The following is a 23,081-nucleotide window of genomic DNA, read 5'->3' on the forward strand; positions in this document are numbered from 1 at the left end:
GAGAATGGGACAGGGGAGGAGTAACCAAAGCACTCCAAATATGCAGGGAAATAGACAATGCCCTGAGGGCACAACATGGCGAAACAGCCTGAGGGGACAACATGGCAGATGTGACTGCATCTGCACAATTTCCCAGCATCAGGGGACTACGGTGGTTTCTGCTGCAGGTGGGGACACAGAACTTTGGTGGTGGGAATGGTGTAAAAAATCTTACAATCTTCTAAATCATTATTAAATCACTAATAAAAGTGACTAAAAAAAAAAAAAAGAAGGAGGAATCCGGCTGGCAGAACAGTTCACTTGGATAGTGTACTGCTTTGCCATGTGCATAACCCAGGTTAGAGCCCTGAAGATGCAGTCAGCAAAACCCAGATTCTGAAAGACACAAAACACACACCACCTTCCTGTGCACTGGACTTGAGCCTTGAAGCAATGGGAGTGGCAGCAGATTAGTTCTATGAATGGGTTAGGACTATGTGGTCTCTCTCATTTGCCACTCCTACAAACAACTCACAGCAAGCTAGGAAGTCTGCTCAGCAATGTGAGAACCTGGCTTTGTTCCTCGACGCTGCCTTAAAAAGAATAAAGTAAAATGAAGTGGGGGCTAGGAAGACGCGCCCTGTAGAGGTCACATTATCAGGCTCCCAAACCTGGGTTCATGCCTTCTACCTCCACCTGGAGGGGAAGAGCCTTCATGATTGGTGAAGCAATGCTGTAGGTGTCTTCGCCCTCTGTTTTTCAACCTCTATCCAAATAAAAACTAAAAATAAATAAAAAGGAAACAAAAATGGCTGTTGGGAGCAGTGGGATCATTATCCAGGCACCAAGACGCAGCAATAACCCTGCTGCCAAAGAAACAAATAAATAAGCACTAAAAAAAAAAAATATATATATATATATATTAAAACTGGATATTTAACTATAACTGGTAATACATTTTATTAATGTATGACAACTGTAATATTTACAAGTAAAATGATAGGGTCTCTAGGATTGGCTGCAAAGTAATTCTATGACGAGGGTAATAATATGTGAGAGCACAAAGGGACTCACTTATGTTTCCTCTTTTATAGATTACCTTGAAATTTTTCAAAATATTCACTAAGGAAATAAAAAAAAAGCCCAAAAATTAAGTGCCTGCTTTCTCATGTATAATGTCATTATTTCACTAACACCTTCTTCACAAATAACTGAGGACAAATGAGTTCTTTCAAAGGTGTTTGGTCTAAAGTCTTGCTAATCAAAAATAATGTTTCCAATTAAAAATAAGCCTTAGAGTTTGTATACACATGAATGCCACACACAGCATACTTTTATTATATATAGCAAGTAAGATTTTAAAGTACAACTATAAATTAAAGCAAGGATTAGATATGGTTAATGCTAGTGGAATTACTGTAAATCTCTGTCAATGTAACCAGATATAAACCAACAGAGAAAAGGCCGTTTTAAAAACCTTATGCATCCTGGTAGCAACAAGAATCCTGTAAATCAGCGTTTCTTCAATAAAGGACACTGAAGTTGAAAAACATAAAAAATCACTAGCTTTTGTTAAATTTGTCATTTGTCACATTTTTGTTTACAAAAGGACACTCAATAGTTCCAGTTCATAGGATTCAGATGTGAGGACTAATACAATCAGAAGCAAATTCCATGTACTTCAGAATAGTAATAACAACAACAATAATAATGCTTGTTCATGAGAAAACAATGATTAAAAGCAATTTCAATACAACTTAACAAAGGCCTATTATGCATCAAATAACACTACTGACATATTTAGTGTATATTCATTCAAATAGAGACACTGCTCGCTTCAGCAGTACATGTACTAAAACAGATGCCCATAAAAGTTCTGTTCCTGCTCTCACTAATAATCCCAAATAAAAAATGAAAAAAAGCATAATATTTAAATTAAGAAAAGACTATTGGTCTCAAAAATGCATAGTTCCTTTCCATTCTATCCAATACCTCATGATTAAAACAATGATTAAAACTTCAGTTAATAAAATGGATAGAAGATTCTGTGGCTCTCATTAAGTCCTGCTGATTAAGAAGGTCTTACTCATTAACATACATAGTCAAATTTTTTAAGCTGAATCCATCACTTGAAGCAAAACAATCTTTTAGATTTGTATTGAAAAGGGGAAGGGAGTGGCTTCTTCTGGGTTTTTCTTTCCTGACTCTATTTCCACAGATGACTCCCTAATGAATGAACTAACGTAGACATATAGGAAACGGCATGAGAATGATAGGAATTCTAGTTAGAGAACAGTCTTTGTGGCCTAAATAGAAGTATCATTTATATACATTAGTAAATGCAAACCATATGTTTTCACATAATTTAAAAAGTAACATTAAGCGAAGTTACTGTTTTCTTTCTTTTCCTTAAATTTTATTTTATTTATTATTGGATAGCGTCAAAGAGAAAATGAGAAGGGAGATAGAGATAGGGAGGGAAAGAGACAGAGAAGCACTGCAGCTCTCATGAAGCTCTCTCCCTGCAGGTGGGGACCAGGGGTTTGAGCCTGGGTCCTTGTGCATTGCAGTGTGTGTGCTTAATCAGATGCGCCACTGCCTGGCCCCAAAGTTACCGTTTTCTAAAGAGAAGACATCCAAAGGAATTCTGATCTAATTAAGTTTTATTAAATTAAGTTTAATGCTTAACACTGTTAAACATAAAAATATTTTAGAGGCCCATCATTAGAACTATGATAAAAACTTAACAGCAACAACAGAAAATTCTAAGAAAGTTACTTGGCGCTTGCCTGGTTCGACACATAATACCAAGCTGGTATTTATGAAAGACTATGTTTAAGAATAAACTAATACCACGTGACCCTTACAAATTTCCAGAGTGAATGAGATGAAACTTCTACTTTTACTTTTAACCAAATTCAAAACACTGCATAAATATGAGCTTATCATAGCTTACAAGATGGAGGAACAGGCAAAACATTCAACCTCTTACTGTGTATCCCCAGTACAAACGTGCTATCAATATGCGAAAGGACTGCAAAGCAACAAGGATGTTTATGCAGTGGCAAAACATCATCAACTACCTAACTGTAAAGAGAGAAAGCTCACCTTGACAATGGGATACCTAGTTGCATGTTAAATTTATATTTACTAAAAGAACTTAAAGAGATCTTTAAGTTACAACTTCAAATATCAATCTGTAATGAAATGTCACTAGTGGTGACTTATGCTCAAATAGCTTATCAAAAACAATGTGTATAGACTTTCAGCTAATAAGGTTTGAGAATGTACAAAAAATACAGTTCTATAGTTGATTATACTGTATTACATAATTAAGACTGGCGAGAGTCAGGCGGTAGCACAGTGGGTTGAGCGCACATGGCACAAAGCGCAAAGACCCGCCTAAGGATCCCGGTTCAAGCCCCCGGCACCCCACCTGCAGGGGAGTCGCTTCACAGGTGGTGAAGCAGGTCTGCAGGTGTCTGTCTTTCTCTCCCCTTCTCTGTCTTCCCCTCCTCTCTCCATTTCTCTCTGTCCTATCCAACAATGGTGGCAATAATAACTACACCAATAAAACAACAAAGGCAACAAAAGGGAATAAATAAATATTTTTAAAAAACCTTTAAAAAACAATTAAGACTGGCTAAAAATATAATATCAGTTTTCTCATCAAAAATGATACCCCCCCATAATAACCCAGCAATGATTGCAAGAAGGATTATACTTCTGGATATTGTCTGTCAAAATAATTTAGTTAGGGGCCAAGAGATAGTTGGTGCACCCACTTCACCCTTGTGCCCCAATACCACATTGGAAAACCACCATCTTAGAGACCACTATGCAGATAATGGGATAGAAGTATCCTATCTCTCCCTTCTCTCTCTTTTTTGTTTTTCCCCAGTCTGTGTCTCTACCTGATATGTTAAAAAGAATGAAGAAAAAAAAAAATCACCCAGGAGTGGTGCAACTTGTGTATGTGCGAGGTCTCAGCACTGCAAAAATAACAACGTATTAAAATTACCCCTGAAAAAAAGATCCAGTTGGGGGCCAGGTGGTGGCATACCTGGTTGAGCACACATGCTATAATGTGCAAGGACCCAGGTTCAAGCCCTGAATCCCCACTTGTAGGGGGAAAGCTTCATAAGAGGTGAAGGTGCAGGTGTCTCTTTGTCTCTGCTCTCCCCCTGCGCCCCAATTTCTGGTTATGTCTATCCAATAAATACATTTTAAAAAGATCAAATTGTAACGTGACACAATTTTATTTTATGCCAGTCACAAAGCTGATTAAAAGTCAACTAAAATATAAAACTTAACATCCCTCAAAGGAGATAAAAAACAAATTTGACAAGTGTTGAGTAAATATGGTACTCAAGTACCCACTATAGTACATTTCAACTCCTATAGATGTGAATACTTTTATAACTTGACTGAAAATAAGAAAAAAAAATTAGCTGAACAGTAGATACACGACGACTACATTTTCAGAAGGAACAAATACGTTTCTTATGTGAGATGGTGTGTGGCACATTTAAATAAGGAAGCAGTGGCACTTAATGTTAAGATTGAGGTTTTCAGAAAGTGGAAATATTAAAAAGGAAACATGAGATGTAAGTAGGATCTGCAAAGAGACAATCTCCAAAAGGAGGACTTGGCACGATGAACATTAAGGGGTTGACATCACAAAGGAGAGAAGGGAAGACACTGGCAGAAATTTAACCTTTGAGATCAGCAATTAAATTATACTAACCCACCCAACCTTAACTCTTACCTCCTGGATTAATCTTAAAGTTTCTTCTTGTGGGGCCCGGTGTTGGCTCACCTGGTTGAACACACGTTACAATGTTCAAGGACCCAAGTCCAAGCCCCCAGTCCCCACCTGCATGGGGGAAGCATTACGAGTGGTGAAGCAGTTCTGCAGGTGCCTGTCTCTTTCCTTCTCTGTCTCCTCCCATCCTCTTGATTTCTGGCTGTCTCCATTCAATAAATACAGATAATAAAAATTTTTCCTTTTGTATTTTACACAAAAGTTACATAGAGATCTGAGGGTATATAGAATAATGGCTCTAGACCCCGGCTCCCCACCTGCAGAGGAGTAGCTTCCCAGGCGGTGAAGCAGGTCTGCAGGTGTCTATCTTTCTCTCCCTTTCTCTGTCTTCCCTTCCTCTCTCCATTTCTCTCTGTCCTATCCAATGCCAACGACATCAATAACAACAACAATAAAACAACAAGGGCAACAAAAGGGAATAAATAAATAAAATAAAAAATAAGTTTGAATAATGGATATGCGCATTTTTATAAATAAAAATTAAAAAAGAGTAATGGTTATGCAAAGAGACTCTTCATGCCCAAGGCTCCAAAGTCCCAGGTCCAGTCCCCCGCACCACCATAAGCTAGACCTGAGTAGTGCTCTGTAAAAAATAATAAATAAACAAAAGTCACATACATGGAAGAGAAATACCTGTATATACCATCAGGTTCAAATATGTAGCCTGTGCTGACCTTACCTCCAAGTCTGAGTTTATAAAAACTAGAGGATTATTTTCTTGTGAATTCGTACTTGTCAAGTGAAGAACACCATCAGGGTTTCTAAGTATGCTTATTTCAGTGAAGTGAGCCCAATAATTCAGGAGTTAATAATTCTGACTACAGAATTCCACCAGTCATCGGGTCATTAGCTTTTATTACCAATCGGAAAAATGAGACAGTTATTTAAAAAAAATGAAGATATACTGCTACAAAAAAAAAAGTTCTATGATAACTATTCTCTTAAATTTAACTAGCAAAGGTTCAACACATACTTAAACCACAGACTATCACTACTGTAGACTGCCTTCAGGCTACCAACCTCATTTCAGAGCTCCTGTTTATGTTCCCAATAGATTCCGAGTGGGTGTGGAGACAGGAAAAGTCGAATTTTATCTTCCAAATATGTATTCTAGTAGTTTGTCCATGGAAAAACTGAAAACCAGCCCATAAATTTCTATCTATCATTTTCCTAATCATTAGGCAAAAAGTGAGCTATATATTTTTACTTGTTAGTTAAGCATGTCTAGCTGATCTCAGAGTCTCTTTTGGTATAAAACAGAAATAACAGACCTGAATCACAAGTTCAACTCACTTGCTTTACCTGCCTTAAAGGTCTAAGGTAAGGTGATATGAGAACCCCAAGAATGTAAAGTAAATTACCTTAATATTTAAGTTAATAAAGTAAAGGGGGCCGGCAGTGTGTGAACACACAGGCTACCATGAGCAAGGACCCACGATCAAGGCTGTGTGCTCCAGTTTCAGGGGAAAAGCTTTACAGACAGTGAAGCAGTGCTGTGAGTGTCTCTTTATCTCTCCCTCTCTACCTTCCCTTTCTCAGCTTCTAGCTCTACTCAATAAATAATAAGTAAAACATAAAAAAGTCAAGTAAGTAACTTAAAGTATCATTTGTTTAGATTTTATTTTATTATTACAACTATCCATCTCCCATTGTTTAGATTTTATTTTATTATTACAACTATCCATATCCCATTGCACTTTTACTACCTGGTTATTTTGTAAAAATAATAATAACTTAAAAAATCTATATAGACCCTGGTTAAAAACATTTAACTCGGGAGTCGGGCAGTAGCACAGTGGGTTAAGTGCATGTGGCACAAAGTGCAAGGACCAGTTAGGATCCCAGTTCAAGCCCCCAGCTCCCCACCTGCAGGGGAGTCGCTTCACAGGTGGTGAAGCATGTCTGCAGGTGTCTCTCTTCCCCTCTATCTCCCCCTTCTCTCTCAATTTCTCTCTGTCTCTATCCAATAACAAATAAAATAAATAAAATAAAAACATTTAACTCAAATTTAATAAAAATGTCAAATACAGATCTGGGAACTGGCATAAACTTTCTAAAAAAAATGTGAAATAACTAAATAATAATAATAATTAAAAGGTAGCATTTAAGAAAATCCTTATTTTGTGGTGCAGAAGGGTGGTAAAGAGCTAGACTTCATGCAGGAGATCCCAGACTCAGTGCCACGAGCAACAGATACCAGAGTGGCGCTCTAGTTTCCTTCCAACTTCATGAATAAATCCCCAAACTTATGAGAGATGAGCGTGGGAGACCCAGGAGCACGGCCCAGCTCCCGGCACACGGTGGCGTCCCCAGACTAGCAAGGGCTCTGCTCTCATACGCACAAGCATCGGAGCCCAGTCCTAAAAGGCAGACTTCAGACGAAAAGGAAACCAGAAGACATGGTTATCAGATGCAGTTTATGACCATTTAAAAAAAAAATTGATTGATTGATTATTGGATAGAGACAGAGAGGGAGAGAAACCGAGAGAGATACCTGCAGCCTTGCTCCACCACTCGTGAAGCTTTCCCCCTGCAGGTAGGGGACCAGGGGCTTGAACCTGCAACCTTGCACATTGCAATATGTGCATTTAACCAGGTACGCCACCGCCTGGCCCCCAGATTATGATACTTGACAGGATCCTGAATCAAAAACATAAAATAAAAAAAAGAGAAAAAACACTATAGAAACAATCAGGACGGTTCGCTGTTTACATCAGAAAACAGTATTGTAGGAGTTCAGCAGTAGCGCAGCAGGTTAAGCGCACGTGGCCCGAAGCACAAGGACTGGCATAAGGATCCCAGTTCAAGCCCCAGCTCCCCATCTGTGCGGGGGTGGGTGGGAAGGGGGAGGTCACTTCACAAGCAGTGAAGCAGGTCTGCAGGTGTCTATATTTCTCTCCCCTCTGTCTTCCCCTCCTCTCTCCATTTCTCTCTGTCCTATCCAACAACGACGGCATCAACAACAGTAACTATAACAACAATAAAATAATAAGGGCAACAACAACAAAAATTAAAAAGAAAAATGAAAACAGTTTTGTGAAGCGAGAAATTTCTCAAGTAGAATATACTGCTATTAGAGTTTTGAAAAAAGGTCCTAGTTTTTGGAGAAACAAGCTGAAAAATTCAAGGCAAAAATGCTACCCTGTTCAGGGTCTGGGAAGTGAGTTCATGTCTTGTATAACAGGTCAGATCACAGCAGGACATAAAGACAAGAAAGTCAAAACCATGGGACATCATAAACGGTAGAAAACCTTGGTTTCTCTTTCATCCCCTCTAAAAGCAAACGCTACTTACTTTCAAATGGTTCAAAAATAAAATACTGAACGATTAGAAAAAACAAATAAACGTATTAACAATAACGGAGGAATCTAGGTTAAGTTCATTCTCTCACTTTTCCTATATATTTGAAATTTTCAGAAGGCCATGGAAGGGAGAAAAGCAAATACTACATAAACACAAGTAGAAGTTGGCATGAAATGGGAAAGAAAAAATTATATAACTTTCCAAGAATAAAATTATGCTTTCACAAACTTGGTTTTCTAAAGCAAAATAAATCTACTATGATATAATGTTGAGACATATTTCTTTTTTTCTTTTTGAGGCATATTTCTTAAGAACACTAGTCTCTCAAATATACAAAACTGAGGAAGTGGATAATCAGAGGTCTCAATGGTGGATTGCCTTTATGTAAAAGGTATTATCCCCTAAACATAATGGATTAAATGATGTTATTAAAGAAGAACATAGGAAATAATATATGTCTTTATAGATGACCAAAGCAATATTCATTTATTTTTAGGACACTAGTTCATATTATTCTTTTTTTCCCCGCCCATCCACCCCACGTCTATATTTTTTCTTTATAGCAAAACTTAAAGACAAGTAGAAACTAAATTGTTAACAGATGTGAAGGCTCAAACTTCGCTACTTATTTCAGTTGAACCTTTCCCAAGGCAAGAAAAGAAAACAACTGAAGTCGAGGCCGGGTGGTGGCACACCTGGCTGAGCACATACATTACAATGTGCAAGGACCCGGGTTCAAACCTCCAGCCCTCACCTGCAGGGGGAACTTCCCAAGTCATAAAGCAGGTGCTGACGGTGTCTTTCTTTCTCTCTCCTTCCCTGTTTCCCCTATACTCTCTTGATGTCTCTGCTTTGATCTAATAAATAATTTAAAAAAAAAAAAAAGGAAAGAAAAATGATGGGAGTTGGGGGGGGGGAAGCTTAATGGTTAAGCAAGGAGACTCTCATCCCTGAGGTTCCAAAGTCTCAGGTTCAAGCCCCTGCAACACCATAAGCCAGAGTGTATATACTCCAGGGGCAGAAAGTAAGGAATTCCACTGCAGAAATGTGAAAGTATGTCAGAGGAGAAAAACACCAATGTTAAGAGGTATCTGGTAATGAACTAGATTGAAGACATGTGTTTACTGAAAAGTTTTCCTTCAGGTTTTTGGGTAAAAGATATATAACTGAAGTCCTCACCTGCAGGGAGAAAGCTTTATAAGTGGTGTGGCAGTGCTGCAGGTGTCTCCCTCTCCCACTTCCCTCTCAATTTCTGGCTGTCGATATCCAATAAATAAATAAAGATAATTTTTTAAAAAATCAAAAACTACCCAGGAATATCGTTTATTTTTCCCAGCACATTGAGCTGCTACATGCACAACCTCTTTACTACTCCCAAGATGATTTGTTTGTTTATTTATTATTTATTTTTAAAAAATATTGTATTTTCTCTTTTGTTGTCCTTGTTTTTCATTGTTGTTGTAGTCGTTGTTATTGATGTTGTCATTGTTAGATAGGACAGAGAGAAATGGAGGGAGGAGGGGAAGACAGAGAGGGGGAGAGAAAGATAGACACCTGCAGACCTGCTTCACTGCCTGTGAAGCAACTCCCCTGCAGGTGGGGAGCTGGGGGCTCGAACCGGGATCCTTATGTCGGTCCTTGTACTTTATGCCACTTGCGCTTAACCCACTGCACTACCGCCCAACTCCCTTTTAACTTTTTATTGCCCCCAGGGTTATCACTGGGACTCTACCTGCATGGGGAACCCACTGTTCCCTATAGCCACTTCCCCCACTCTCATTTATCACTGGATTCTCAAAGAAAAAAGTCATGATTTATTTTTCTGTGCACTGATCTCACAGAGAAATAGAGAGGGAAGAGGGAGCCAGAGATGGAGAGACATCTGCATACCCGCTTCACTGCTTATGATGCTCTCCTCCTACAGGTGGGTGTGGGGGCTGGAACCTAGTACCTTGCACATGGTCCACCACCCCACTCAATCCCTTTTATTATTTTGTTTAAAAAAATCTATATATTTATTTTCCCTTTTGTTGCCCTTTTTAATTGTAGTTGTAGTTATTGTTGTTGTTATTGATGTTGTCATTGTTAGAAAGGACAGAGAGAAATGGAGAGAGGAGGGGAAGACAGGGGAGAGAAAGACAGACACCTGCAGACCTGCTTCACCGCCTGTGAAGCGACTCCCCTACAGGTGGGAAGCCAGGGGCTTGAACTGGGATCCTTCTGCCTTGCGCTTCCGCTTCGGGCCACCTGTGCTTAACCTGCTGTGCTACCGCCCTACTCCCAATCCCTTTTATTTTAACTTCAGGCAGAGACACCGAGCAGGGGAGACGAGGAAGGGGCCACATCATAGCAGCAGGGCTCCCTCCCAGTCCAGGGGCCTGGCACTGCATGTGCTGCCAGGGCTCAAGCCTGGGCAGAGTACATAGCAAGGGATGCCGCCCTATCCTATGAACTATCCCTCCCTCCAATGTCTTTTCTAGATTCACTTGAATATTACTAGAAAGCACCCCTGTAATTTGAATAGTTTGTGTTTAGATCATTCAAATAGTCCACAAAAAATATATTTAAACAATTTATTATTACTTCCCATTAATGTAAAGTTACATTCTTTACTTCAGAATTTATTTACTGGTATTGTTTTCCAGTTACTAATGTTGCTTAGGAAACAGTATTTCCTTTATAGAAAAATTAGATTTGGGGCCAGGTGGTGGCACACCTGGTTGAGTGCACATGTTGCAATGCACAAGGACCCAGGTTCAAGGCCCTAGTCCTCACCTGCAGGGGGAAAGCTTGACGAGTGGTGAAGTAGGGCTGCAGGTGACTCTCTCTGTCTCCCTCTCTATCACTCCCTTCCCTCTCAGTTTCTGGCTGTCTCTATCCGATGAATAAATAAAAATAATTTTAAAAAATCAAAAAAGAAAAATATGATTAAATCAATTTTAATGATTAGCATATTCTTAGCTATCTATCCCTTTTTAAGAATGCAACAATATGAGACATACAGAGAATATAAATTGTATACAAAAACCAAGCTTTAGAAATGTTACAGACTTACTGATTTCCAAAGTAGCATTTCATTTACCTTGTTAATGGATACTATCAAGGCTGGTTCCACTTTCGCTGCAATTTCTTCTGGAGTGTAAAAACAATAGAGTTTACTCCCTCTCAAAACACAATATAACCTTCTCCAACTAATCAGACCATCTATCATTTGCTAAAAGAAAAAATGAACAAACAAAAAAGACAAAAATCAAAACATGATCAACTTTCAGTCACTATCCTAGTTCAAAAGAAGACTTAACAATGACAAAAACTGTTACATTTTCAATTTTTAAAAATGTGATAGAATTACCCATTAATCTACCATTTATCAACAATAAGTCAACAGCCCAAGCTTAAGAAGTTAATATAAGAGGAGAGGTAGAGATACTCAAATATGTCATGAAATTGAGGTGGTGATTTGCATGTAACTTTATACACATAAAATCAAAAATCAATGCAGTTTTAGATAAACGAGTCTTAAAACTCAGTGCTTAGAATTCCACAGCAATTCATACTCAGGAAAAGTAGAAAAAAAAAAAAAAGAACATCCAATGTTCAAAATAGTTTTTTGTTTACTGTTCTTAGAACACTAGAAAAATGTTGACTGCCTTAAAAGAATGACAATTTTCTTTCTTCCTAATGGAATCTTAAAAAAAAAACCAAAAAACTATTGATTCATTGAAGTCCAGAATTAATAATTTACTGAATATAAATAACAGTGGTTATAAATAAATTATAACTTGGTGGCACAGGGGTAGCTTTGGAAGCCCAGAGGCCTAAACTGTGCCAAAAGCTGTCTGCCAGAAAGGTCTTTATAGAAATGATGTTGCGCCATCCTCATCCACTTCCACACAGACTCTTCTGTTCTCGATTATCCTATTACTGCTATTTATGAAGCAGAAGAGCCTGAAGAGCTACCTCCTTAGCCAGGAAAATTGCTTTAGGGGCCAGAGACATGGCTCAGCCTGTTAGCAGCTCCAACTTGGTGCCTGAAGCACTAGAGGTCACGGGTTCAACCCCCAGTATCACTTTCTGCTCCTTACTCTCTCGCCCGCATCTCTCTCAGAATAAATAAAAAATAAATATCTGAGAACTGCACAGGACCTCATTCCCTCTTCACCAGCTCAGGCTAAGTCTAACAACTGAAAAAAACAAACAAACAAACAAACAAAAAAAAAAACCCCGTCATTTTAAAGAGGATGTCTCAGATAGCCAAGTAACTGCCAGTACACGAATATCTAAATTGGAGCTATAATTACTGTAGGATATTTTAAGTTCTCTAACCTGCTGATTAAGAAATCCTGCAAATACATCTTCAGTCATACAAACTGGCTGGGCAACTAACCGACAGCACATGTTTCCATATAAGGGAATCCAAAATGAAGACTCCTCTATTTAAAAGACAGAAGAAAAAAAAAAAGTACCAAGTTATAAATACATGTTTACTTAATGTCACCATATATTTTTAAATTTTATTTTTATTGCGCTATACGGGAACAAAGTTTCATCCTAATCAAATACCAGTACTAGATTTAAAACATCAAATAAGGAAGCTAGATATGAAGATATTATTAACCTAGTAGTTCCTGGAACAGAGGTGGAGCATTTAGTTTCTTGATCTCTTGTCACAATTTAAAGTAGGGTAATCACCAGAGGTGTCTCTGTATATAAAAATACTCATTATAAAAATCATTCTAGAAAGTATTTTGCATGTCAAATTGTACTTTTTGTTGGCTTTTATTATACCAACAAAGTTGTACTCTGAATAAAAAGTGTCAGAGAACAAGTTTGTAATTCAATATACTTTTGGGGGGGGGGATCTTCCTCTTCCCCTGTATTTACTGAACTCTTAGGTGGAATCCCCCAAGATGTGTAAGGTACTGGGGGGGGGGGGAGGGTGGTTTAGGGATGGAGAGCAATGGTACCAGAGTTCAATGGTAGAACCAGCAGTAGGAGAAAGGTTAAGAGATGAGCTTCCTTCATGAATTATCAGCCTGTGAATGGAGGAGTACGGAGGTGATTCACATGAGATAGAGCCTAGGAACCAATATGGAAGTCTCTTCAGGAGCTATTTTGACATAGGGAATCAGGAGCTAAGCAAAGCAATGAGAGTGTCCGTCTGAAGAAGTTCTTCAGTCAGAACGCAGAGGTGAAGAACCTTTTCACGGAAAACTGTAAGATACTGTTAAAAGAAAAAGAGGATAACATAAAGAAATGGAAAGGACCTCCTGTTCATGGACTGAAAGAATAAATATCATTAAAAAGACAATCCTCTCAAAAGCAAGCTATAGATTCAAGGCAATCCCTATTAAGAGCCCAGTGACACAGTTCAAGGAAATTAAACAACTTACTTCAAAAAGTTTGTGTGAATATAAATATATATATTAGGCGCACTCCTAAGAAAAAAGGGAGAAAAACAGAGGTGTCACAGTTCCCGACTTCAGTTTATAACACAAAGCATTAGTAGTTAAAATAGTGTGGTAGTGGAATGGAAAATGTGCGTGTAGACCAATGGAGCAGGATAGAGAACCCGGAACTAAAGTCACATGTACTGACATGTACTGGAAAATTATGTATGGAAAAGGGGCCAGAACTGCCCAACGAGGAAAATGAAGTCTCTTTTACAAATGATGTTGGGTGAACTGGACAACCACAAGTAGGAAACTGAAACTAGACCACCATTGAACACCATGCACCAAAATAAACTCAAGATAGATCAAATATCTGGGTAGTAGGCCTGACATTATAAAATATATAGACGAATACACTGGTGAAACATTTCAGGACAACATTCAAGATGTAGTTGGAGAGTTTATCCCATGAGCAAGGAAAACAAAAACAAGAAGGGACAAATGGGACTGTATCAAATTCAAAAGTTTCTACACATCATAAGAACATTCCATAAAGAGAAACAAGAAAACCATTTCAAGTAAGTGGTTGATATCAAAAACTCTATTATAAAGAGCTCATACAGTTCCACAAAAAGGAAAAGGAACAGCCCAATAAAAAAGTGGACAGGTGACCTCAGCAATGTCCTGCAGCCCAACTCCTCAGAGTCCTGCCCCACTAGGGACAGGTACAGAAAAGCCAGGGGTATGGATCAACCCGTCAACAATGCCCATGTCCAGCAAAGAAGCAATTATAGAAGCCAGAACCCCCACATTCTAAACCTCTTAGAGATCTTTGGGCCATACTCCCAAAGCAATAAAGAATAAGGAACCTCCCTATAGAGGGGATGGGATATGGCAAGCTGGCAGTGGGAACTGTATGGATTGTACCTCTCTCATCCCACAGTCTTGTCGATCATTATTAAATCATCAGTAATACATTTGAAAAGGAAGTTGAAAAAGAAAACACAGAGCAGAACTTGGACTGGGTTTGGCGTATTGCACCAAAGTAAAGGACTCTGGGATGGGGTGAGGTGGGGTGGGGTGTGTTCAGGTCCTAGAATGTGATGGCAGAGGTTAGATGTGGAAAACTGAAATGTTTCACATGTACTGCATTTTACTGTGGACTATAGACCATTAATCTCCCCAAGAAGGAAAAAAAAAAAGAAAGATGAATAAATTTCTGGTATTGAATTAAAATTGGAAGTATATTAACATACAGAGATTAAGACAAAGATCGCAAAGTCTACATGCGTAAGCATGTAACAAGTCATTCTGCACTTAGCTTCTCTTCGGGCCACTAACATGCATTATGACAATCCTTAAAATTAGTCTGAGGATTGGATTGTAGTTATAGATTAATATTCATTTCCTAACCTGGACTGGAGTGATGTTCTATGAGTAGAGATAAAAGAATAACATAGATAATAGAGCGTCATGTAAGAAATGTCTTTTTTTTGGGGGGGGGAGATCCTGCCATTGTAACTTTTCTGTAAATTTACAAGAATTTAGATTTTTTTTCTAGGGGTGGGGAGGTATGGAGCACAAATATTCATGCCAAAGGCACCAGAGATCCAGGTTCAACCCCAGGGTTACTCATTTTGAGTAGTGCTCTGATAAACAAACAGCCCACTTCCCATATCCACACTAAAAACACTGAAATACTCCTTTAATGTAGTGTTCAGATAGGTGTTTAATTGTTATAGCTGTATGGAGGAAATGCACTGCATTATTTATTCTGTTCAGGGGTTATAAATATAGCAAATGGTCCTTTGTTCACACTGGGACACACACACACACACACACACAAATGATTTTCAGAGTTATAATTATACTCCTGATCATAGTGCCTAGACATAGTTAGCAGTGGCTATTACTACTATTATTGTTTTTGCTGGGGCTTAGTGCCTATATGGCTCTACTGCTATAAGTGGGCTCACTGATTTTATTTAACATACCAGGTAAAAATAATACAAAGGGTGGGGGGAGAAGAAACACCACAACCTTCTTCCACCACTAGTGAAGCTTCATCTGTACAGGGTGAGCCAGTTATCCTCCCGGTCTAATTACTAACAGGAAAAAAAAATTAACTGAAAAACAAATGATTTCTTGTAAAAGTACTATTACTTAATGTAATGTATAGATGCAAAGTAGTTGGGGTTTGGTACATAAACTAAGGAGAAAAGATCAGTCTAAATTAAAAGTACAAAGTAAAATAACTTACCTGCACAACATTCTACTACAGAGTAATACAGAACAAACTGTTTGGGACTATTAAAATATTGTTTATTATTACCGTGTTAAAATTGCTACCAATAAAAAAATAAAGGGTTTGACATGAATACAAAATGGACAATGATTCTAAAATGCAGATATAAATGAGAAATATTCTTCTTTCAAACAGGAAGGAAATGAAACAGAAGGCCTACAGAAACATGGGTATGAGTAATATAGCTGAAATCAACTTCATGATTCATGAATTTAAAAATTGAAGGCAAATTTCTTTTTATAGAAAGCCCAGTTTTGCAAATGACTTGTTTTCTAAATACCTATAGGGTACTTGCTTTTAAATTAAGACACATTCCCTAGAGAAACAGAATCACAAATGATGGATTTTTTTAGACCAGTTCATAAGTTTGTTCAAATAAATAAACTCTCAGGAATCTAAATCCAACACGTACCAATGTGCTTCACTGATAAAATAAGTTCCGATTTCATGGCCTGTCAAGAAAACTCCTTCCTGAATGCAATCCTTGAAAAGAGAGACAGTATGTAGAATTCCTTGCTCCAAAGCCCCCTTGCAACACACCCTGTGATCATATGTTATTTCCAACCTAGTTTCTTTACAGCTCAGTGCCACTTAGGAACAAAATGTACACAGCTTCTTCTCTCCAACAAACAAGGCATGTAGGCTAGTCACTTAACTGACCTGCGCATCAATTTTTCATTTTGGAAACTGCTACCTCTCTCAAATAGGAAGGTCACTTTGAAAATCAAACAACATAATGTGCAAATGACATCTATCACTGTGGGTGAAACTAATAAATACTTCTCATACTTTCATATCTAAGGGAGTCTCACTGTCACAACCATATCTTTTTTTTTTTCATTTTGCAGTGCTATTTCTCAGTTATTGTGCAACACATTTAATCAAAATACGTAATTCTTCTTGTAACTAAGGGAGGTATCATGACAAGATGAAACGAAACAGGAAGTGAAAGAGCAGTTTGGCTTTTCATGACTTTTTCAAGATTTTATCTAATTCATCTATAGTTTCAAATGAGGAACAAAAAGCAGTTTAAAAAAAACACAACAGCAACAACAAAAACAAAACACTGGCAAGAGAAAGAATCAAGATAACATCTTCGTTCTGGGTGAGTCAATCTTCACCATGTGGTTTGATTTTCTATAAAAAGTATAAAAACTTCTTGATGACAAATACAAGCCTTATGATATTGCTTTGGTTTTTACCTTCAATTAGCAAGACTAATAAAACTGAAGTACGAATTCCAAAGACTTGTTTATTCATTTTCATGAGAGGGAGGGAGAGGGAAAGGGGGGGAGGGAAAAGGGGAGAGTGAGGGAGTGGGAGAGGGAGAGGGAGAAGGAGAGAGGGGGGGAGAGGGAGAGAGAAACCAGAGCTTGGACATAGGGTTGTGCAAAGGAATGAACCTAGGACCACTAAGGCCTTCTGCATGCAGGTCTGGTGTGTTAATACTGTACTGTCTCTCCTAGTCTAAGTGAAAAATTTCCATCTTTAAAACAACTATTTAGTGGAGCCAGTAGGACACCCAGTAGAGTCCATGTGCAAAGATCTGCTGATCCCCACTAACTGGAGAACTTCACAACTGATAGGATACTGCTACAGGTGTTTCACAAGTGTTTCTCCCCCCCCTTATTGGAAAAAAAAAATGCGGTAACCAAAAGTTGTATGAGCACCAGGCCCCAGAAATAACCCTGCTGGAGAAGAAAAAAGAAAATAGATTTCTTTTTTTAAAAAAAAAAATAATAATAATTATCTTTATTTATTGGACAGAGACAGCCAGACATCAAGAGGGAAGGGTGTGGTTAGAGGGAGAGACAGAAAGATACCTGCAGGTGGGGACTGGGGGCTTGAACCGGGTCCTTGCGCACTGTTAACATGTGTGCTCAACCTGGTGGGCCAGCCACTGCCCGACACCCCCAAAATGAATTTCTTTATGCATATAAAAGAGAGAGAGAAGAAAGGAGAAAAGGAAGGAAGGAAGGGAGGGAGGGAGGTAGGGAGGAAGGAAGGAAGGAAAGATACTAGAGAATCAATCACTGGTTTATGTGATGCTGAGAACTGAATGGGGCGGGGGGGGGGGGGGGGTGTCAGGCGGGGTTAAGTGCATTTGGCTCCAAGTGCAAGGACCAGAGTAAGAATCCCGGTTCAGGCCCACGGAATTCAAAGGCGGTGAAGCGGGTCTGAAGGTGTCTATCTTTCTCTCCCCCTCTCCCTCTCTCCATTTCTCTCTGTACTATCCAACAACAATGACATCAACAACAACAACAACAACAACAATGATAACTATATCAATAATAAAACAACAAGGGCAACTAAAAGGAAATAAATAAATATTTTTAAAAAAGAATTAAATGGGGGACTTGATGATTGCTAGATTAATATGTCACCCACTGCACCATCTGTTAGGCTAAGTTACAAATTTCAAAGGACGTGCTCGATTTTATAGTATTTTGGTAGATGCCTACATAACTTTATTTTTGAGAACCCATTACACTAGTATACAAAATTTTCTCTTTCAATGGAATTTATTTACTAGGTCCTGATTTAAATACATTGAGGAAAACATTATATAAGTAAAGTTAAAGCATATAAACTGTTGTTCTTAAAATGTTGCCTGTTAAATCTACAAGTTTCAGTGCCAACAGTTTTTTGTGAAGATACATCTTCTCACAGCCTGTACTATTAGTCTGTATTGTGTTTCTTTAAGAAAGAGATATCACGCAGATCCTATACTTATTAGTGAGTACTTTGTTCAAAGAAAATGTAATGATATAGGACACTGAAGACAACTAAGAAAACACCATTAAAATTGTTGCTCCCTTTGTGAATTTCATTCCTTTCCACAAATTTTCAGATGATTTGGCTGAAAGAATGAGGCCTTTCATCATCAATTCCATTATTCACACATCGATCGTAATTTGAGCCTCTGGATGCTCTCACAGCAAGCATGCCTGAATGCAAAGCAAAGTAGAAAGCACAGTCTGTCCTGGACTAGTTAAAGTCTGGCCCTATAGCTTGCTAGCTACATGATCTAGCATGTGAGAGTCTCTAGGCTATATTTTGCTCGTCTGTAAAAATGTAAGTGAAGGGAGTCAGGCAGTAGTGCAGAGGGTTAAGCACACGTGGCGCAAAGCACAAGAACCTGCAGAAAGATCCTGGTTCGAGCCCCCAGCTCCCCACCTGCACGGGAGTCAATTCACAAGCGGTGAAGCAGGTCTATAGGTGTCTGTCTTTCTCTCCCTCTCTCTGTCTTCCCCTCCTCTCTCCATTTCTCTCTGTCATATCCAACAACGATGACATCATGAACAACAATAATAACTACAACAATAAAACAACAAGGGCAACAAAAGGGAAAATAAATAAATATTTAAAAAAAAGTAAGTGAATATAAACAGCTAAAACATATGAATTAAAAAAAAAAAAAAAAACTGAAGTAACCAAACTTTCTCTTGGGCTTGCCCCAGCAATAACCCTAGAGGCAAAAAAAAAAAAAAGAGAGAGAGAGAGAAAGAAGAGAAAAAAAAAAAATGATACAAAAGGGACAATCCCAAACCTCAGCACCGGATTTTCCGATAATGTTGACATCTGCAGACTTCAAGCCTGGGTGATGGAAGGCTAGATAGTTTAATTCAATGCTCACTGAAAATACTGAATCAAAACACTAAATGGCTTCACTCGTGTGTGGAATATAGAGAATTGAAACACACAAATAAAAAAAAAAAAGTAGTAGCCTAACTGTTTCTAAGACTTTGTGAGAAATCCATGGTGGCTGGTGTGGAATGGGAGGGTGGCACAATGCTTTCGTGGTGGGTGCAGTCTGGATCTCTATACTTCCTGTAGTCTCACAATCTGAGACACCATTATTAAAAATCACTCATAATTTTTTCCCAGTGCTCTGAAGAAGTAACAAAACTATAATTACCAGTACAAATCTGAGACGATTATGTTAAGTAAGAACAATAGGTGTGTTTTTCCTGAGAGTAACTGCCAATTCCAGTAAATAGGAATTTAAGATCGAATCATCCTGCAAGATGGTGAAAACAGGCTAGAAATAAGCCAAGGAACTAAACACTGGAAAGGATTTATAACAAGACAGTCGTCACGCTAAGATGATATCCCAAAGTAAACACCAACACTGAGGTAAACCGGCTATATACTAACTTTGCAGTACATAGAATTCTCATGCCATAAAGTCAGGGTGAGAGGGCTCCAGAGGAACTCAGATAAAATTTTGTGAAGAGAGGGTAGACAGCATAATGGTTATGTAAGGAGATTCCATGCCTGAGGCTGCAGAATCCCAGGTTCCATCCCCTGCACCACCATAAGTTAGAGATGAGCAGTGCTCTGATTAAAAAAAAAAAAAAGACATGATCTTTGAATAATAAAGTTGGTCTGGACTGATAGTCCTCTCTCCATCCAACCTCCCACCCTCAAGGAGTCTGCCCGAAACATCAAGTATTACTGTTTTTTTAAAATATTTATTTATTTCCTTTTGTTGCCCTTGCTTTTATTGTTGTTGTAGTTATTATTATTGTTGCTATTGATGTCGTCATTGTTGGATAGGACAGACAAAAATGGAGAGAGGCGGGGAAGACAGAGAGTGACAGACACCTGCAGACCTGCTTCACCACTTGTGAAACGAGACTCCCCTGCAGGTGAGGAGCTGGGGGCTGGAACCGGGATCCTCACGTGGATCCTTGAGTTTTGTGCCACTGCGCCACCACCCGATCCCCAAGTATTACTGTTTCTATATGCAAACTTCCTATTGGACAAGCACATGAAGATAACCAGATATGCAAGCAATGGAAACATCATGAGAACTAATAGAAATAAAAAGAAACATATCTAAAAAGAGTCTGTATATTTCAACTAACTATAGACTAGAAAACATCTATGTGTGATCTTTTAATAAAAAGGGAAACTAAAGGATAATAACAGTATATGAAGGCAAGCAAAGCAGCAAAGAAAATTCGAAAAGGAAACACAGAAGTCCTGAGCTGAAAAATACAATTCGCAAATGGTAAACTGGTTTAGCAACAGATTGAACAGGGCTACAGAAAATAAATTAAATGGAATTTAGGCCATGAAACAAATCTACAGAATCATCAAAGATTCATAAAAAGATGGAAAACACACAAGCAAGGATTATAAACATACAGATGTTGATTAAGAAAGGCTAACAACTTTAATAGGAAAGGGAGGAGGAGAATGAAATAAGAGACTGCTCATACAACTGAGGGAGTTTCGGCCTTGAGTTAATGAGTCGCCCAATCAACAATATCTAAAAGTTCATGAACCTCCACACTTAAAAAATGCCAGAGTGATGAATTCACCTTCTTCACCTCATCTCGGATGGAGCTTGAAGGAATCATGTTAAGTGAGATAAGCCAGAAAGAGAAGGAGGAATACGGGATGATCTCAGACATGGAAAGAAGTTGAGAAATAAGAACAGAAAGGTAAAACACAAAGTAGAATTTGGACTGGGCCTGGTGTATTACACCAAAGTAAAGGAGAGAGAGAGAGAATGTGTGTGTGTGTGTGTGTGTGTGTGTGTGTGTGTGTGTGTGTGTGTCTGCTTTCAAGTCCCAGTGCATGAAGGTAGAGGAAGACAGATTGGGAATGCAGAATGCTTTGCAGAAAACTGAGAAATTTTACGTATCTATCAAAAACTGTATTTACCATGAACCATTCATCACCCCAGTAAATAAACAAATAACAACAACAACAACAATAATAATACCACCACGAAGCCTTAGAAAATAAAAGGCAACAAGAAAATTTGCAGTTCACTTCACAGAAGCCAGACACTCACAAATAACTCTGAGGAGCCAGTAATAGTTTACTCGGATGGTGAGCTGCTTGCCATGTGTGGGACCCAGGTTCAATCCTAGTCCCTACTTCATTAAAGGAAGACTGAGTGCTGTGTTAATTCCTTTCCCTCGCTCCCTTTCTCCCTCACCCTGCCCCACCCCCACTCCCCCCTCAGCTTCTCTATCTGAAAAAGTTATTTCAGAGCAGTGAAGCCCAGCAATGACATAAAGTAATAAAACTGTGCAATTATATCTTTAATATTCGAAAGTAATTTTAAATACCAAAATTCTACATCCTGTTCGAGTGATGCTCTGGTGTTCAATTTCTGTCTGTCTGTCTGTCTGTCTCTCTCTCTCTCTCCTCCCCTCCCTCCCCCACTGTGTTTTTCTTATTAATACAAAAATCTTTAAAAAATAGTTCAAGAATAAGAATAAGAACTTTAACTTTCACCTCAAACCTGTTAGAATCCTTATTAAGAACATAACAAAAAACAAAAAGTGACAACGGTGGAAGAAAAAAAGACTTCTCCCACAACACTAGTGTGTGTGTGTGTATGTGTGTGTATGTGTGTGTATGTGTGTGTATGTGGTTGCTGGAAAAATTATGATGCATTTTGCAGAGGAAAGACATAGACAAATACATCAGTCATATATGCATGTATCTACACACTGTGGGGAAACAGTATGAAGATTTCTCAAAGAAAAGAATCTCGAACTGTTATACAATCCAGTAATTCCATTTTTGGATACGTACCCAGAGAATATGAAAATAGTATAGAAAGGACAAGGGCACCTCTTGGATATAGCACTACTCATAATTACCAAGAGATGGAAAAAACCCATGTGTCCACTGATGAATGGGTACAGATGTGACATACATACACAGTGGAGTTTACTCAGCAATAAAAAGACAATCTTGCTATTGTCATTTGTGACAAAATGGACGGAGCTTCAGAGCACTGTGCTAAGTAACTGCCTTAGAGGGGGAAAGACAAATACTTGATTTCAGTCGTGTGTAGAAGATAAAAGAATCAAAGCAAAGGCACAAACTAAAGCTAGTCCTTAGATTCTGACAACAGAAAATGGTATTTGCCTGAAGGGGAAGGGCTGAGTGGTGGGTAGAACAGCTAGAAGTTTTGTCTACTGGATTGTGGTGGACTATCAGCAGACGCCTCATGGTGGACTGTGGTAGGTGTTGGTGTTATAAAAAGTCTGTTGAGGTTTGAAACATATAGTGTTGTAAACCAATAGTACCTCAGTATAAGAAAGAAAGATCAGGGGAGTCGGGCAGTAGCGCAGCGGGTTAAACGCACGTGGCGCAAAGCGCAAGGACAGGCACGAGGATCCGGGTTCCAGCCGCCAGCTCCCCACCTGCAGGGGAGTTGCTTCGCAAGCGGTGAAGCAGGTCTGCAGGTGTCTCTCTCTCTCTGTCTTCCCCTCCTTTCTCCATTTCTATCTGTCCTATCCAA

General features: G+C 38.7%; 1 protein-coding gene across 1 annotated transcript in view; it reads right to left on the minus strand.

The window, feature by feature from the left end:
- RTKN2 (rhotekin 2) overlaps positions 1–23,081 on the minus strand; it is a 99,090-nt gene that overhangs the window by 22,758 nt on the left and 53,251 nt on the right. Inside the window, exons 8-9 of the mRNA XM_007517381.2 lie at positions 12,434–12,540; positions 11,190–11,321 (exon numbers count right to left, since the gene is read on the minus strand). Coding sequence (XP_007517443.1) covers positions 11,190–11,321; positions 12,434–12,540 — 239 coding nt within the window. The remainder of the gene's footprint in view (positions 1–11,189; positions 11,322–12,433; positions 12,541–23,081) is intronic.

The sequence above is a fragment of the Erinaceus europaeus genome, chromosome 1 (genome assembly GCF_950295315.1).
Source record: "Erinaceus europaeus chromosome 1, mEriEur2.1, whole genome shotgun sequence".
NCBI lineage: Eukaryota > Metazoa > Chordata > Mammalia > Eulipotyphla > Erinaceidae > Erinaceus > Erinaceus europaeus.